Source organism: Pyrgilauda ruficollis, unplaced genomic scaffold (assembly GCF_017590135.1).
Source record: "Pyrgilauda ruficollis isolate IOZ18807 unplaced genomic scaffold, ASM1759013v1 scaffold24, whole genome shotgun sequence".
NCBI lineage: Eukaryota > Metazoa > Chordata > Aves > Passeriformes > Passeridae > Pyrgilauda > Pyrgilauda ruficollis.
Window position 1 is genome coordinate 9,103,931 of NW_024523648.1, and position 17,118 is coordinate 9,121,048.

Below are 17,118 nucleotides of genomic sequence, written 5' to 3' on the forward strand. Positions count from 1 at the left end.
AAAACAACAACAAAAAGTTCCATATGAAAATATTTACCCCATTTGTCCCTTCTAGTTGTCTTTGCCTTTTGTTTGATCATGCTGATAGTTTGATAGAAAGCAGTATCTGCTTTTAATCTTGTATGTGCCATAGAATCACAGAATGGCCTGGTTTGGAAGGGAACTTAAAGATAATCTAGTTCCAACCCTCCAGATATGGGCAGGGATGCCTTCCACTTGGACCAAGTTACTCAGAACCCCGTCCAAGCTGGCCTTGAACACTTCCAGGGGTGGGAGACCCACAATTTTTCTGCACAACCTGTTCTAGTGCCTCACAACGCTGAGTACAGAATTTCTTCCTACTACCCAATCTAGACCTGCTCTCATGCCATTTGAAGCTACCCTGCCTTGTCCTGTCACTACATGCCTTTGTAAGAAGTCCCTCTCCAGCTCTCTTCTGGTCCCCTTTAGGTACTGGAAGGCTTGTGTAAGGAGCCTTCTCTTCTCCTGAACAACTCCAGTTCTCTAAGCTTTACTCATAGGAGAGCCCTTGGATCACCTTCGTGGCCCTGCTCTGAACCTGTTCTAACAGGTCTAAGTTTTTCTCAGGGTGAGGACCCTGGACCTGGACACAGGTGTATGGAAAGTACAGAGTAGAATATTAATGTAGGAGTAGCCTAGCTCTGCAAACTTTAGTCTCCTATAAGATTTAATAAAGCTATCACTTATATGCAGCTACTTCTCACAAGTGTCATGATTGCAAATCACTTTAGAGAAGAGATTTAGGATTATTATGTGAATTGTATGGATGAGGATAAATGCAGAACTACTAAATTCCAGTCTAGAGGACCATGCCTTTTGCTAATCAGAGGTGAGCTTCCTGACACACTATTAGTAATTGCAGCAAATGATTCTCCCAAATTACCTCTTAAGGTAACTGCTCAGTGCATGAGGTGTCAACAGGATAAATTTCTACAAAGATATGCTATAGATTTTATTATTATGAAACCACAGGAGGTGTTGCTACACAGATTTTTATTATTTCAGCTAATGAAATTTAAATTAGAGTAAACACCACATCATTGCTACTAAAGCTGAAACATGCAGATTTTACCTCCTGAATTGATACAGAGATCTTTGAGGGAAAGTCAAGGGATGTGTTCATGTGGTTTTTTCACTTGTGTCATTTTATAGAGTTTCCTTGTTCTTGTGTTAATGAACCTTTTTTTCCCCTCTAAAAAGAATTTGTACAATTAAGGAAATTCCAGATGTATAACAGTCTGCTACATTCTTGACTACAGCAGTCTGCAAAATTCTTTGAAGGTGCTGCTGTCTGCTTAACTGTAGCAGATGCGTACAGCAAATGCTCTGCTAAGTTGTTTAGTACAAGACAGGATTTACATGAACCCAGCAAATATTATTAGCTGGTAGCTTCCCTCCCCTTGCCCCAAGCATATTTGGAAAGTAACTTTTTTCATCACAACCCACAGCAACAAAGGAATGGAGCACCTGTACAATATGAAGTGTAAGAACGTAGTTCCACTCTACGATCTCTTGCTGGAGATGCTGGACGCTCACCGACTGCACGCCCCAGCAGCCAGGAGTTCTGCACCCGTGGAAGAGGAGAACCGAAGCCAGCTGACAACTGCATCAGCTTCATCTCATTCCTTGCAGTCTTTTTATGTAAACAGCAAAGAAGAGGAGAATATGCAGAATACAATATAAACGGAAGTCAGCATATACAGTGGTATGAGAAACCCAGCAGTGTTCTACCTAGCTCATGCTTCATTTCATCTGCAGTGCCACCTTTGAAAACACTCCAGTGAACAGACACCAGCATTTTCCATATGAGTGTTTGTCAAGCGCTTGCCTAAATTGATTGCTTATCCTAAATGGAAGACATTTCATTGCCATGGATAGCCAGCAAGGATTGTCTGTCTGGCTAACTTGATTTAAAATTTGTAGTGTTTTAATTTAATTTTGCATGTTATTTGGGTAATTAAGTCTTCATCTGAAGCATACATTCATTTTACTATAAATTGAGAGGCCATAGCACCCATGCATATTGGTATCTTCATGAGTGGTGGTCTTTGTTAATAGCCATCCAAAATCCTGAGCTCACTTAGTCCTTTACTTGCTTGAAACTTTGAAGCAGCTTGGTGGAGATTCTGGATGACTTCTTGGGCAGTGTAAGGAGACAGCTGACTGGCATCTTAGTGTGCCATAGGGAAGCTGCACTGCGAGGGACTGCCTTGGTAGTCTAGTTAGATTCCTGCCTCTTTTCTTCCTACAGTATAAAGGAACTGCTGTCTGAGAATTATAGTATTTTACCTCGCTGGCTTACATCACCAGACAACTCCCTTTCAACCTCATTCTGACCAAATGTTTAGGTACCCTTACCATATTCCCTAGATTAATTGCTTTGCATGCACGCTGTCTTGTCTGATCCTAGAAAGCTAAATAATTTTGTTGCCCAAGAGTGTAAATCCAGGGCAACATGGCAAACAGTGATAACACAGAGAATTACTCTTGAATCAGACCAGATGATTACAAAAATCATCTGGTCTTCACACTCATACAGGATCCAGCACTATTTACAAAAATTCCCTCCCCCTATCCTGAGCTTTGTTGTGCTACAAAGCAAGGGGTGAGGATGCCAGTGCGAGACTGGCACAGCAGGGTGGGATGGTGCCATCCTGCTCAGCAGAGTGTGGTCTAGATGTGTGTGGGAGGGCTAGTATCACAGTCAGAGCAGCAGGTTTTTTCTTGTCTTGGCATTCTTTGGCTCTTGTTGTGGCATGCTTCAAAATTACTGTTAAGAGCCAGCTCACCTGTGACACCAACACTGGGCAATAAGCCTCACACATGGTGTAGACTCTGGGACTGCATGTCCAGAAGGATGAATGTCTGTAGCTCCTAAGGATATTCATAAGGATCAGTTTGATTCTTCAGACCAACAATAAATATACAAAAGGTCCACTGACATCAAGAGTTTCAATAAGACGTGAGAGAGACTGAAGAACTCCACATGATATGCTATCCAAAGTAGGAGTTGGTGCTGCTGTTTGACTGGCTCTATGCTAGAAAATTAAATGTCAGGGAACTTTGCTGGGTACTGGAATGAGATTGTTACATATGCCAGGGTTATTTTACTAACATAATGATAAACTTTGCCTGTGCTATCTGCACTTCTGATTGACAGGTGCAGATTGGGAGTTAGCACAGACCAGGGACTATTCCAACAGCTGGTTGCAAGCAACCACCCTACCATTGAGGTTGTTTCCTAGCATACGTGTAGGCTGCTTGCTGCTTCACACCAGCTGGCTACAGTGCTAGTGAAATGGTTCAGGGATGTTTTTACTATGGTTGAAACCTTTATGTTGATTGGAATATCCCGTAGAAAGTAAATATAGGAAACGGTGCAAGTAATGCCATACAGGAGTGCCTATGTCTTATTACACTCCCTGTCACACAGGCAGAGGCTGTGTGCAGTGAGATCAAGTTTCACAGCAGTTGTGAAGGCAGCAAGGCATAGGATAGGTTTGTGCTTCAAGTCAAGAATTCAATTCTTTTGTGAATGTACATAATGGTGTCTATAATAGTTTAATGTACATATCTGAGGATATGAGCAGTTTGAAAGCCTAAAGCTACATGCTACCAATGTTTGAGAAGATTCCTCGAAAACTGTGCAAGCCTAATGTGAAGCAGTCACTGTAAGTTCATAGGCCTTTTCTTGATGCATATTATGGTGTCATTTTTTTTCTGAATGTGCTGAAGATTTTGTCTTTTTGTGTATTCAGTAAAAGCATGTGTGTGTGTGTATGCGTGTGTGTGCGAGCGCTTATTTGGTACCAAAGGGCTTTTTGAGGGCTCCTACATGTCATGAAAGTAAATGGAAATTTTGGGTTTTTTAGTAGCTGGTTTTCAGATGTGAACCTGAAAAACCACGAAATGAGTGCGGGCTAAGATCTGAATGGAGCACAGGAATCCCTGTAGTTAAATTCACCTGCTTACACCATCATCGTTCACTTGTAGTCCAGTGCGCATTAGAGCTGCTCTTTAAATAATGTACATGCAACTTGTTCTCTAGGCTAGAACACACAGATCAAGCTCATAAGCTGGAAGTCAAATTGATTTAAATGAATGCCTCCCTTCCTACATCCCAGAATAGGTCATTACATTGATTCAAGTGTAAATTTGGCCTAGAGGATAAAAGGTAGTTCACGGAGAGCAATTCGCAACAGAGGGTCAGATTTGGATGGTACCATAAAGGGCAAGTACCTTTATACTCATGAGATTTTGCTAGTGAAGATGGAAAAGCATGATTTGAAGTGGTATGCAGCAGTCAGAAGGGTATTATAATGTGTCTTGGAATATACAGAATAATATCAGTCAGTTCACAATAATTATGAATTCTTTCCTGGGCTCAGCCCTTGCAAGGAAGCAATTTAGCTTTCATCCAATCCTCCCATGTTTGTGGTGACAAAAGTGAAGGGCAACCGAGAAAGAGTGATTCCCAGTAATACATTAATTTACCTCGGGGCAGATTTAGGATCCATTTTATTAACTTTTTAATGACATTTTTATTGAAGCAGCACCTTAATGAATATAGTAACATTCCCAGAGTTATCTATAAAGATGGCCCCCATATCAGACAGATGAATGTAGCTATTAAATTGATTAAATAAAGTCTATGATACAAAAATAGTAACTTTTTTCATATGTATTTCTGAATGATGCTCTCGTGTATGCAAACAATTGTGCCTGACATTTGGTAATTGTTATTTCACAAGATGCTATTTTATGTGTGTATATATATAGATATATATACATATATACTTTATATTTGCAGCTGACAAACCAGTACTACCTGAATATCTGGTGCTGGATATTACATAAAAATATATAGCATGTAAAAAATGAAAGAATACTTTTCAAGGCAGCTAATTATGCTTTTACCAAAACATTCATAGTGATGTCTCTGGACAGCTAACAAAATAATTATTTTGTAATGTTTGTACATGGATTTTTTTAAAAAAACAAAAACATCAAAAAACAAATAAACCCTCTAGAAACATAGGCAATGTAATACCAGCACAAGGCAAACATAAATAGACCAGATGAATTTGCTTTGCTTGAGAACATGGTTGTTACTGAAGTATCGCAAAAAGCTTGGGAGGTAGAAGAGGAGATAGGGAGATGTGTAGCACCCACTGGTGTCAGAATATGTGGTGTTTGATTACGTGAAAGCAACTCTGGTTTATAGTGGTTTGAGCCATGTCTCAGTGTTGCAGACTTTGTCTCAGGTAAAACTCCCAGTTGGGGTAGTAAGATTTGTACTCGGGTAAAATAGTTTAATGAAAGTTTATTGGTGTGTGTTGTGACAAATTTACTATTATGTTTCAGTGACATCACTTGATGATTTTTCTCCTTCTCTACACTGAGGGGTTTAAAATGTAATTAAGGAAATAATCCAAACTGAGCTCCCAAGGATATTGCAAGGACTGTCAGCAGATCACTGGACCTTGAGTTGAAAAAAAGCAAACAAAAAAACCCCCAAACCATCCCCTTCATATGAGTCAGGATTTGTACTGGAGCATACATCCATTTCAGTTGATGGCAACTAATTCCTTAAGACCTAAGCCAAATGTTAAAAAAAAGCAAACTACCAACAAAATAAAAATTCTGCCTCAGTAGGTCCTTAGTCTTATTGCAGGCTTAGGTAAGAACATGGCAAGCCCCTCTTGTGTATATAATTTCCTGCTTTAAAATTAGAGTGCAACTCAACCTACAGATAATGGGTTTTGTATATAAGGCATTCTCAGCTGAACTTGTGTGAAGTACATTTCTTACTTTGAATAAAGGGATTGGTGTTTTCAATGCTATCTACAACTGTGATATGGCTTTACAGATAGAAAGTCAACACATGTAATAGAAGGGTGAGGTTAACAGTGGTATCCTAATACAAACCAATCTTTGCTGTCACCTGCAAGTGTAGTATAATCTCAAATTGATCTGAGAGTTTGAAATCAATATTTTCCCAATATTAATGTCAGCCCCTTTCTACTCACAGTTCCCTTTCATCCTTCAAATGTAGGTAGCCTTACATCCTGAAAGTTGTTTTCAAAGTGATTGTTGCCCATAAAGGGTATTTGGTTTTGCACTGTGTTAGATAGGTATTAAATTCTTTTGCATTCAAATGTGCCTAAAGAAAATAAATAAACAAAAATCTAGAAAAAAAGATATGCTGCCATCTTGAAAATTAGAAAATTCTGTAATCCTGTGTGCCTATGATTAGAAGTCTGTTTCTTCAGAAAGTGCCCATTGAAAAAGGAAGGGATAGACTGCTGGTCACGAGACTTGCATTATCAAGCCACTTTATGTATTACCTTACTGTATGTACTATGAAACCAATGCTTTTTTGTGCACTATGTAGTCTGTCAATGCAAAGTCCTTTCTTTGGTATAGGCTCAGCTGTCATAATGTATTTGTCGAAGTATTCTGTTCTTTCACTGATGCATATGAAATTATTGATGTCTTTGGTTTTGGTGAGGTATTTTTTCTTTGTTTTGCACCTAAAAAAAGTTCTAAAAAAGTCTAAATAAAAAATCTGGTAGGCTACCTGATTGGTGCAAGATTTTTATCAATGTATTTGATGTTGAAAATAAAGAATTAATCAGAACACATTGTTTAATTTTGTTACATTTTGCATGTTTTAAAAATATGCTTCTCTGCTTATTGTTTTCCAGTGGACAGCAAAATGTACACTGTTTTTAAAAGAATAAGAATGTGCCTGTTTGTGTGCATCTAAATTAAAGTTAAAACTGTTTCTTAGTTTCTTCACTTTCCCTGAAAAGAATCGGAGACTCCATATCTAGAGTCAACAAAAAGCTAGGTGTAGTCTCAGTAATCCTAATGACACCAGGGAAGTTAGCTAAGTACCTAGTACTTTATGTGCTTTAATGTTCTTAGTATTTTGGTTACATTCCTTATTTTGGCTTGTGAAATAGATTCAGAATATGTCAGAAGAGAAAAATTGTGTGAATTTGGCTTTCTATAGCTGGCTGCCACTTACCATGAGCTAGTTTATATCAAGGTAAATAGTACTCCTCTCCCAAGTGAAACTAGTCCTCAGGAAAAAAAAAATTGTCTTGACTAAGCATCAGGAAGGGATGAAGAGGAATGAAATGCTTTTATTGACATAAGACCACTCTGAACTCAACTCTATTCTGTAAAATAATCTCAAAACCATATTTGGTGTTTGCAAAGAATCAAACCAGTAATCTATAGCATTTGCATACATACTGACATATTTCAATACTTGTAGTATATATATATTTAGCAGTAACATGGAGAAAATATGGTCCCTATAATATAATAATATAATAATATTGATTATTTTTTAATCTATTTTCTGTGCCATGCTGGTTCAACATAGGACTATTGGCTCATAGGTTCTTTTCTTATATGAATATATATTTAAAAGTTCTTTGTTTTCATGGATGTTTCATTGCACTTAACTTGAAGGGAAAAAATGATAAGATGGTTACCTCGATTCCAAGTATCGTCTCCATGATGAAGAAAAGACAGGCAATATACTTCGTTCATGCAAAACCTCACCTTATTTGCTTGTTAAAAGCAAATAACCTATTCAGACTCTAAAAGAATGCTGGGGACTGTTGAGATTTTTAAGTGCTGAGTAAAGCTGAACAATGGTTCCAAATAATGTGATTGTTTTGCAATACACTTCCATAACAAAGAACTTGACTGCAAGTTGCCTCTTCAGCCACAAAGGGCAGAAGTCAAAGGTCACAAAGGTCAGAGTAATAGGAACTAATTTTACATGTATGTGTTCTCATAATAATAAAGTAATTTTCAATGCTGATTCAAAATATGACACCATTTCATGGCTTTATAAAATTTTTACCACAGGACCAAACAAACACAGTTCATGGTGAAATGGCTTAAGAAGACAGTTGGCACATAATACTGAATTTAGAGACTTGACCTAAAAAAAGCAGCTAGATAGAATATTCCTGCAAAATCAAAAATATGGCACTCCTAAATGAAAAACTGCACAGATAAAGTCTGAACATACTTACTGCTGCAAAAATTGTGACAATTCGAATGAACAAAGGATTACACACTGCCTGGGATTGCACACTGCCTGAGGTTAGGCATTCTTTTGCCCATCTCTTTCTGCAGCATGACACGACAACAGGGCATCACAGTGCAGTGAGCTAGAAATGTGTCACTGGAGACTAGTCCAATTCCTGGCTCAGAGCTGGACCACCTAAAGAAGATTGCTCAGGGCCATGCCCAGCTGAATGTTGAATAGCCACAAAAGGAGATTCTTCTATGTCTCTGGGCACCTCTTTCCAGTATTTGATGATCTTCATGTTATAAAATATTTTGCCTATGCTCAGATGGAATTCCATGTGATTTAATTTGCACCCATTGCCTTTTGCCCTGTCAGCTGGAACAACTGAAAAGAGTCTGTCTCCCTCACTTTTGTTCCCTGCCATGATGTGTCTTCTGTAATGGGAGAAGATGGATGAGATGTCACCTTGCTCAGACACCCAGAACCACCAGGAAGAATGCCTCTGCAGCCAGGCAGGGGACATTTCAATAGTCAGGAGCTATCTGGGACTCCAGCTTCATTCCCAATTTCTTGCATCTGTTGGGTGAAGAAGTTTGAAAAATGATACAGGAAGGACATTCCTTTCTATTTCATGGCAGAGCTTTTGCACCTAAAACTCCTGAGTCCATCACCCTCGCTTCCCTCTCTGCACACACAACACCTTACAGAGCAGGTCTCCCAGGGGATCCTATATGGATGCACACAGTTGGACACATTGGCATCCCCCACACCCCTTCTTTCTCTCTTTGCTGACATGTAAGTGACACCTGTCTTGTTCTAGCATATTTTATTCTATTTAACTAATTAGAAAGGTAAGATATAGTTTAGGCATAATCAAAGAACATATTTGACTGTTTTCTGTTAGTTCAGGCAATCCTCATAATGCAATGATAATAGCTTCTTCATGGGCTAAAGCCTCGGTGTTCTAAGTCAGTGGGACACCCTCCCTCATTAAAAGCCTTTTGGCCATGCTTATTCCCCAAAATTAAATGATAGGTTTTTTCTTTTTTTTTTCCCTATCCGGATACTGTAACATGAAAAGCCCCATGAAACAGCTGTTTCTTGGGCTGCAAAAGCTTATATCTCCTTCCCCTGCATTACACTGCTTGTCTCCACCACCTACACAGTGAAAGGATAGGAAAATCTAAACATATAAAATAGCACTCATCAGAGTGCTCACACAGAAAGAATGCCCAAGAAGGGCACTGCGTACGTGTTTTTTCTTATGCCCAGCCAGGCTCCAATTAACAACCATTCACCACGGCATCCTGCAGACACAAAGGCTCAAGTGTAAAAATGGTCATGAAGTCTTCAGGAAAATTGACCATCAAAATAATAACATTTGGCACTTATCTCAGCAGGAACAAGGCTAACTAGCTCTTATGTCCCTTTAAGAACTTTGTGCTGCAGTATTTAGGTGTCATTCTGCTAATGTCTTCATTTCTGCAGGTGTACAGGTGATATGAAATTTATCTCCTGCTGTCTTCCATTCCTACACATTTGTGCATAACTTGAGAATGTTACCATTTCAAACAGATGAAAAATGTGCATGTGAGGAAAGGATGTGTTTTCAGGCATTTTTAGCCAGATTTTGCAACACTTTTGGGACCAAAGTATTTAGCTTCTCTACAGATAAAGATTGAATGCTACTGTCTAAGACAAAAAAGAATCTGACAAGAAGCAAATCCTTATATTTTTCACTCACATCTTCAGAACTTGTGTCATCTATGGAAAGGCAAACAAGTATGTTATCCTCTAGAGATGAGCAAAAAGCGCTGTCCATTTTGTGGTAAGAGTCAGAGCACAAAAAAGTTTGAAAGTTTAGCCATTTGTAGGAAAGCAGGAAAGATTGAATTCCAGTCTGCCCTTATAGGATTAATTTTTGCTTACATTAAATCTGAAAATAGGAAAAGAAACTACAGCTCAAAAATGTCTTTGTATCTATCTATCTATCTATCTATCTATCTGTCATCTACGTATCTGTCTCAACCAAAAAGCTACAGCATCGTGCTTTCTTCAAGTACTTTTTTCTCTCCTTGCCCCCATAGTCTGCATACCTGCCTGCACCATAATTCAAGTTGAGCAAAGGAGTCAAAGTTGCAACCATGTTTTAACCTGCAGCTCTATGGCCAGGAAAGCTTCCCAGACAATTCCTGATTAAAAAACCTAAAACCATGAATGTCCCACTTTTTGGATAGCCTTGTGAGCTCTTACATAAAAAAGTGGACTCTGGTAGGTTTAATTCCAGCTGTTTTTTAAAACATCCTTTCTAAAAACAAGGGAATGGAAAAAACCACAATTCCAACATCCATAACAGCAGTCTCCCAGGAATTACAACATGCCAGAAAAAGAAAAAAGCCTGATCTGAGTAACCTGTGTGCAAGCTACATGCACATCTGCATGATCCCTGACCAGAAGAGCTCTCTGGTGCACCTCTCCCTCCTTGCTAAGGACACCATACAAGAAATGAACAATACTTTCCTAAAGCATCCTGTCTTTCCAAAAAGTTAAATGTGCCAGTGTAATTTAGACATTACTGTGGTCAAATCCATTTGCTGTGTTTCAGATCTTTAAATAGATTCTTACTTGAACAAAGCAGTTTTGACCAATTCATTTCTGGAATGATATATTAGCTGGCACCAAACAATAGATGCTACAGCTTTCAGTTCCTATCCACTTTTAGAGCCATCATCTAACAAAATTCAGATTTCGGTCACTTAACCAGACTGTAGTCTATGACAAATCTTCAGTGCTTCAGCTAGTAGTTATTAATTTCCTTTTATCCTGTTTCACAGATCTTTATCTACTCCTTTCTGGGAAGCAAAATTAATTCTCTAAATAATTCCTATTTCTTTATTTATTTATTTGGGAATATTATTAGAACATTCTAATGTTCTTAATATTATGACGACAGCACAACTTCTCCCAAATACAGGTTTCATGCTCAGTCCCTCTGGGTCTAATTATGCCCAGACAGGGCAACAACAATAGAATTCAGCTGGCTGTAGTGCATTTCACAACATGTTGCCAAGGTTAAAACCACTCAGCCAGCGCCCAGACATGTTCCCTTATGTGGGGAACTATGTGCCTACAAATACACATAACCCAAAAGATCTTTCCCTGCACTCACCTTTCCCCCTCAATTTACACAAATACTGCTTTAGATGAATTTGGCATTTGACTGCTCTCAAACCACCCAGCTTAAATCACAACTCACTATTCTGCCTTTTTCCTTTCCATAATCTATTGCTTTAAACACCAAATAAAATATGGTAAGTGCCAGAAAGAGAGCAGATCAATCGTTTCTATTGCTTTAGAATCTACATTTCTTCTCCTTGTTCTTATTTCTCAGAATCCTCCTACAGTTGCTATGTCTTGATAGCATCTGTAGTTTGAAGGCTGTGAGAAACCAGTGTCTGTTATGCCTTTGAACACACAGACACACATCCACTCAGATGCACATGACGATGATGAGCATGTTGAGAGATGCTATCAGTTGTAAACAGATCTCTCAACCACAAATAACACAAGACCAAGGGCCAGGGATGACTGATCATAAGCAAGCCTAGCATCTTTGTTCTCGTTCAACAGCCAGATGCAGAAAAACATTCTAAGGATGGAGAGAGCAACACTGCTTACAAGATGTTCAGAGAGCTGGAAGGGTGGCAAAAACCAGTGGTGAGGAACTATTGATCTGCCGCAGAAAGAAGCTGTTATCACTGCTGGAACAGGGTGGGGAATAGGTAATGTGTATCATCATGCTCACAGCTATGAGGAATAAGGGCACACTACTTCTGTCAAGTCGAGATCATTTGTACTCCTAACACTGTCAGACATCTCTAAATATCACTTTGCAGACTGCCTTCAGATTTTGCAAAGCATGGGCCACAAATGAAGTTCCACAAAGAGATGCAGGAAGTCCAGGGTAAATTGTGCTCATTATTTTTCACTATTATCAATGCAAGCATAATGACACAGTGCCTTGATACTACAGTCTGGAGTCACTGAGCAACCAGTTACCTTTAAACACTCCCTAGCTCTGAGGCAACTACAAGCCAATAAGCAAGGTTCAGTTGCCAGGTATGTCAAGCTGGGGGGATGATTACACCTCTACAGAAGCTACTGCATTTATCTACAGTAGAAAAGGGACAAAAAATCCCCATAGTTATGATGTGAGCTCCCCAAGAGGCAGTCTACTTTCTCTATGCTTGAACACATGACATCAATACAGACCCAGAGCTCAGCAGCTCCTCCACTGCCTTTCCTCATGCCTTGCAGCCAAGGCTCAAGGTGGATCACCAGAAATCAGCCCTTGTGTTTGCAGAGCCCAAGTAGGTGATGCTTCAGAAAGAGGAGAGGTGTTGGGTTGCAGGCTTATCACAGACAGGGCATCTCAGGCTCTAACTTGTGCACTTTATCTAGTGAGTTTTAGCAACCCATTATCAGGATGCGAAAGATGCCCAGGCTGCCAAGCTGGCTAGTGCCACTGGCTGCAATGCTTGACAGCTTTCTGTGTGTGTTTTTTCTCCCCTACAGTTGCCCCATTTAACCTGGTTCATGCTGTGGTGATAAATGTGTATGTTGGTATCTCATGGGGATTTGAAATTCAAGCTGGACCTCTGAGCCACTGGTGCTCTTGGGATGGAACTTGAGAAGAGCCTGCTCACTTATTTAAATTTTGCCTTCTTCGCGTCAGTTTTTAGGATCAAGATCCAGTTCTGCAAAATCACATGTGAAGTTATAATGGAATTGGTTCATGGCTTGACTTCCTTTTGCAGGAGCATATTGCTCCAACTACTTTAACTGGTCTGATGCCGATTTGAGTTGAGACTTAAAGTATCAAAAGCAGTAACTCCAAAGTGGCACTCAAAGGACCTCTAACCTGGTGATGCAAATTGTCTGTGATTCCCTTGACACATCAGCTTACAGACTGACATTCCTGTCCTTGAAGGAATAGGAAATTTAGGATTTACAAACAGGCATTTTTCCTGTCTATGACATTTTTCCAATGGGTTTCTGTCACCGTCTGTGACTGCTTTATTCACAGGCATTGTAGAGAGTTTGCTGTTCACTGAGAGGACTGTGAGCAGATCCCTTGGGGTCAAAAAAAATTTCTCTGCATCAACTGTCAGTACATTGATAGTCAGATCTATGGCTATGGATCGGAGCTTGAAGGTATGAACACAATAAACTTTACTTTGAAACAGCTGGAAGGAAGCAAAGCATGGCAGGGACACTGCCCACCAGTTCATCAGCAAGGCAAAGGAGAGACAGTGCTTGCATGTCCTGCAGGTAATCATCAGCCAAAAATGCACTGAATTTGAAAGGGCTACTGACACTTGACTATGTGATCTTCCACATTCTTTACTTCCTGGAAAATAGGAGACGATGAGGTAGAGATCCTTGTCTCCCTAAATGAGTCTTTTTTTTTTTTCTTTACAGTGTTTTTAAAAAAGAAAACAAAAATATCTTTCAACAAAAAATTAACCAGCAAACCCAGAGACGGGCTCATGAAAGGATGTCTAAAGCATGCAGACCTAGACTAACAGATCCAGCAAACTACTGAATTATTCATGTAGGTGCATTGATTACCATTGATTAAATTATGTCCCCAAAGTGAACAATATCAGAAAAGAGAGGAGGGGTCAACTTAATGTAATATTTCATGCCTTTTGCAAGTAACAACTTTTCCTTGTAGCCCAAATGTGTGTTCCTTATCTTTGTCTACTAAGAATGAGTGATTATAAATACTAATCTAGCCTACCATAACTTCTGAACAGCAAGGAGGGAAACTCAGCCTTGAAAAGAACACATACTTGTGTCAGTCCAGACTTGTGTGTCGGACATTGAAAATATTTTGTGAACATACAAAATACTTTTCGCAAAAATATTAATGTTATACTTATCTGAAAAGGAAGCTTTATTTGGCTCTTCCAAATGCTGCAGTTCAGCTTGTGTTTCCCTACCTCTGACCACCCTCTCCTCATAACAGCTCAAAGGATGACATGCCAAAAAGTAATTTTACATAACAGCAATTAATGTGCTTGTAGTTTCTTCTGACCTTTTAATTTCTGTCATGCAAGCCAAAATATTCAAAACCACTTAACTCAGAAGAAAAATTCACACTGTGTGTGTCATGGCTCCAAATTCCCCCAGCTTATTAAAGAGCAGTAACTTAGAGCCATGCTCTGTATTTTTTTCATAATTGAGAAGAATCCTGTTCTTTCAAAGTTGAATTCTGACTGATAAGCTGGGGAGAGTGCCACTGAGTAGACTGCAAGTTTTTGCAATAGTTCTGAAAGTTAATGAGTTTTCAATTTGTTCACTTATTCTTCTATTTACACTTATGTTTTGGGCCTATTCCACTAAAATAATGATGGGTAAAACATAAAAATTTATCTTGGTATTGAGCTGCTATGGAGAACATCAGGAATATCAGATTATGAAGTTTCCAGTATACCCACAGGAAAAAATCTGCTTCAGTGTGGATTGGTACAACCCCAATTGTCAAAGGTTGCACATGAGTGCATACAAAGAAATACAGCTGGAAAAAAGCCTCACACAGGTGAGAGGGAACTTCAAGAAGCAGCTTGAAAAAAAGAAAAACCTGAAGTGATGAATCATTAATCCAAAGCATGTACTGCTTTCAATATTAGCACAACTTCTAATGTGATCCTTTCCCAGGTATTCTGCCAGTTGTCATTTTCCAGATCTTGTCATTCAAACACATACCTAATGCCATTAATTTGTTACAGAATTTTTTAATTCTTTTTTGAAGTGCATATGGATGTCTTCTATTTTTTTTTATACCATACATATCTCATTCTAAACTTAGAGGTTTCCATAGTTGTCATTAAAAAGCACGTAGACAAAATATTTTATGGTATCTCTAATAAATGCAAAGAAATCAATACAAACAAAACTTGGCTTAGCAAACTGTACATACATAAATATGTTGTTTTTCAACTTCACATTCAACATTTTTTCCTCATAAAAACTCCTGCAATCTTATTTATTACATCCATTTTTTTAAACCTTAAAAAAGTGCTTCTCAGATTTACACCTTGTGCATCCAAAGCAAAATTTAGAACACCATGCCTGAAACAGAAACCACAGGGAATAATACATTGCCATACAAGATTCTTTAAAATTGTATGTTACAAATGCTCTAAAATTCCTTAAGCATTGGTTATTTTGTATACTGTAGATACTGAGAGGGTATTTAACAAAGACTGGCTAATGGGTCATTTGGAGCAGCACACAGGAAAGGATCTACAGTATCAAGTCCTTGGCTATGCATAGTACAGGGCAATGACCTGGATATAAAGTGGCTAAAAGATCCCAAAAGCTGTACAGAAGAGGTTTCCCTCACATACATTGCACCCTCCTTAATACCCAGGATGCGAGTATTGAAATGATGCTACTCAGGTAATACGTTGTGCACTTTGATACTGATACACTGATGCGTTTCCAGCGGAGTGCCAGCAGAGAAAGATATGGGCACAGTAGTGGCGACAGCAGGCACGTAAAGCTGCCATGCTGAACCCTGTCACCCTTTAAAACCATCTTGCTGTCAGCCAGCATTCCAGCAAGGTTTCCCGCTGTCCCACAGGTCTCCTTCACAATGGAGGAGGACCATTCATGTATTTCAGCATGGGGTGGAAAGAGCGGGCAAAGTTGTTTGCCATAGCACAGCTGTAATCCTCCTCGGTCATGGGCACCAGGCACGCCAGCCCGATCAGGAGCAGCAGGAGGAGCTGAAGTGGCAGAGCAGCTCTGAGGACTCTGAGGAAGAAGGACGGGCACCGCCACACTGGCCCAGCCTCAGAAGGGGAGGAACCTGAGCCACCTCTTGTGGACCTGAGGAAAGAAGACAGGCAGTTGAATACACTAAAACATTACTGCAGCAGAGGTTGCCCTTGGGCACTCAACCTCCCCTGAAGGCGTATTTACAATTTGCACAGACTTTTGACTGACAGATGCAGAGGTACTGTTCAGTGAACATGCTATTTCCCTAACACTTTAAAGAGACCCCAGATTTCTAGACTGGGTAGGAAAACACCAGATGTTCACAACAGAAGGGTCTTTGTGACCGCACAGTCCCTTTATCATTTATGGGGAAGACTCTCCACTTAAAGCAGTATGCTATAGAGAAGGGGAAAATAAAAGGTGGGCCATACCTGCCATATTTGTTCAATGCATGCTGTCTAAAAAGGTGGGCCTTCTTGTTTAAAATGGCCAGTTGCATTTGATTTGCAGAAGTTTCTACATTTGTTCATGTATAAGGTATCCGTGAGGGTATAATGCATTGAGATTCAGTTCATAATTTTCTGTCAATCAATACACCAATATACAGGTAATGGGGACTTATTTTCACAAAGCACATTGTGTTTTGAATCTTGCACAGAATCAGCAGTTAAAATCTATCTGCTCAACTGACTTGACATCAGCACCTTCCAAGTAATTTTCTCCCTTATGTGGATGGATCTGACTTGAAATAGCACATACCTATCACATCTATGAGGCAGTAGTGATCTAACACAAATATTTCCAAAGGGACACTTCAAAAATCCATTTTATTACTTTAATGAAAGATAAAGACATAAATTTCACATTTTTCTTTTTGACTGAAACTGTCAAAAGCTGAAAAGAGTGACCAGGAAAGATTAAATCTGATGGTCTCAGTGTGCTAAATTAAATGGCATGTGAAAATACTGTCTTTCAGTGCAAGCCAAAAATGGAAGAACTCCGAGCCTTCAATTAACTTGCTTCAAGAACTCTGCTATTAGGACATTAGATCATGAATTTTGTCTCAGATGTGCTGCTATAATACATTTGCATGGTTGCTATGATCATGAGGCCTCAGAAAATTTATGGTTTCCTAGAGTTTAAGAGACAAAAATTCTCATAAGGAGATGTAGGGAATCACGTTTATAGGCTGTGGTCAAATGCTCCCCAGTAAAGTAAGCATGGGGTGATGGTCCTTTAGTGTTTGTTTG

At 39.3% G+C, this 17,118-nt stretch overlaps 2 protein-coding genes across 11 annotated transcripts in view; one reads left to right on the top strand and one right to left on the bottom strand.

Moving 5' to 3' along the window:
- Window positions 1-6,808, top strand: part of ESR1 (estrogen receptor 1) — a 161,813-nt gene extending 155,005 nt beyond the window's left edge. Inside the window, 2 exon segments of the mRNA XM_041469853.1 lie at window positions 1,470-1,681; window positions 1,684-6,808. Of these exon segments, the coding sequence (XP_041325787.1) occupies window positions 1,470-1,681; window positions 1,684-1,805 (334 nt within the window). The 3' untranslated portion in view covers window positions 1,806-6,808.
- Window positions 6,809-14,021: 7,213 nt separating this feature from the next.
- SYNE1 (spectrin repeat containing nuclear envelope protein 1) overlaps window positions 14,022-17,118 on the bottom strand; it is a 288,954-nt gene continuing 285,857 nt past the window's right edge. For 9 of the 10 annotated variants that reach the window (XM_041470094.1, XM_041470095.1, XM_041470092.1 and 6 more), the window contains one exon: window positions 14,022-15,979. In XM_041470094.1, the coding sequence (XP_041326028.1) occupies window positions 15,739-15,979 (241 nt within the window). In that variant the 3' untranslated portion in view covers window positions 14,022-15,738. The remainder of the gene's footprint in view (window positions 15,980-17,118) is intronic. The other variant, XM_041470097.1, reaches the window with a different exon arrangement.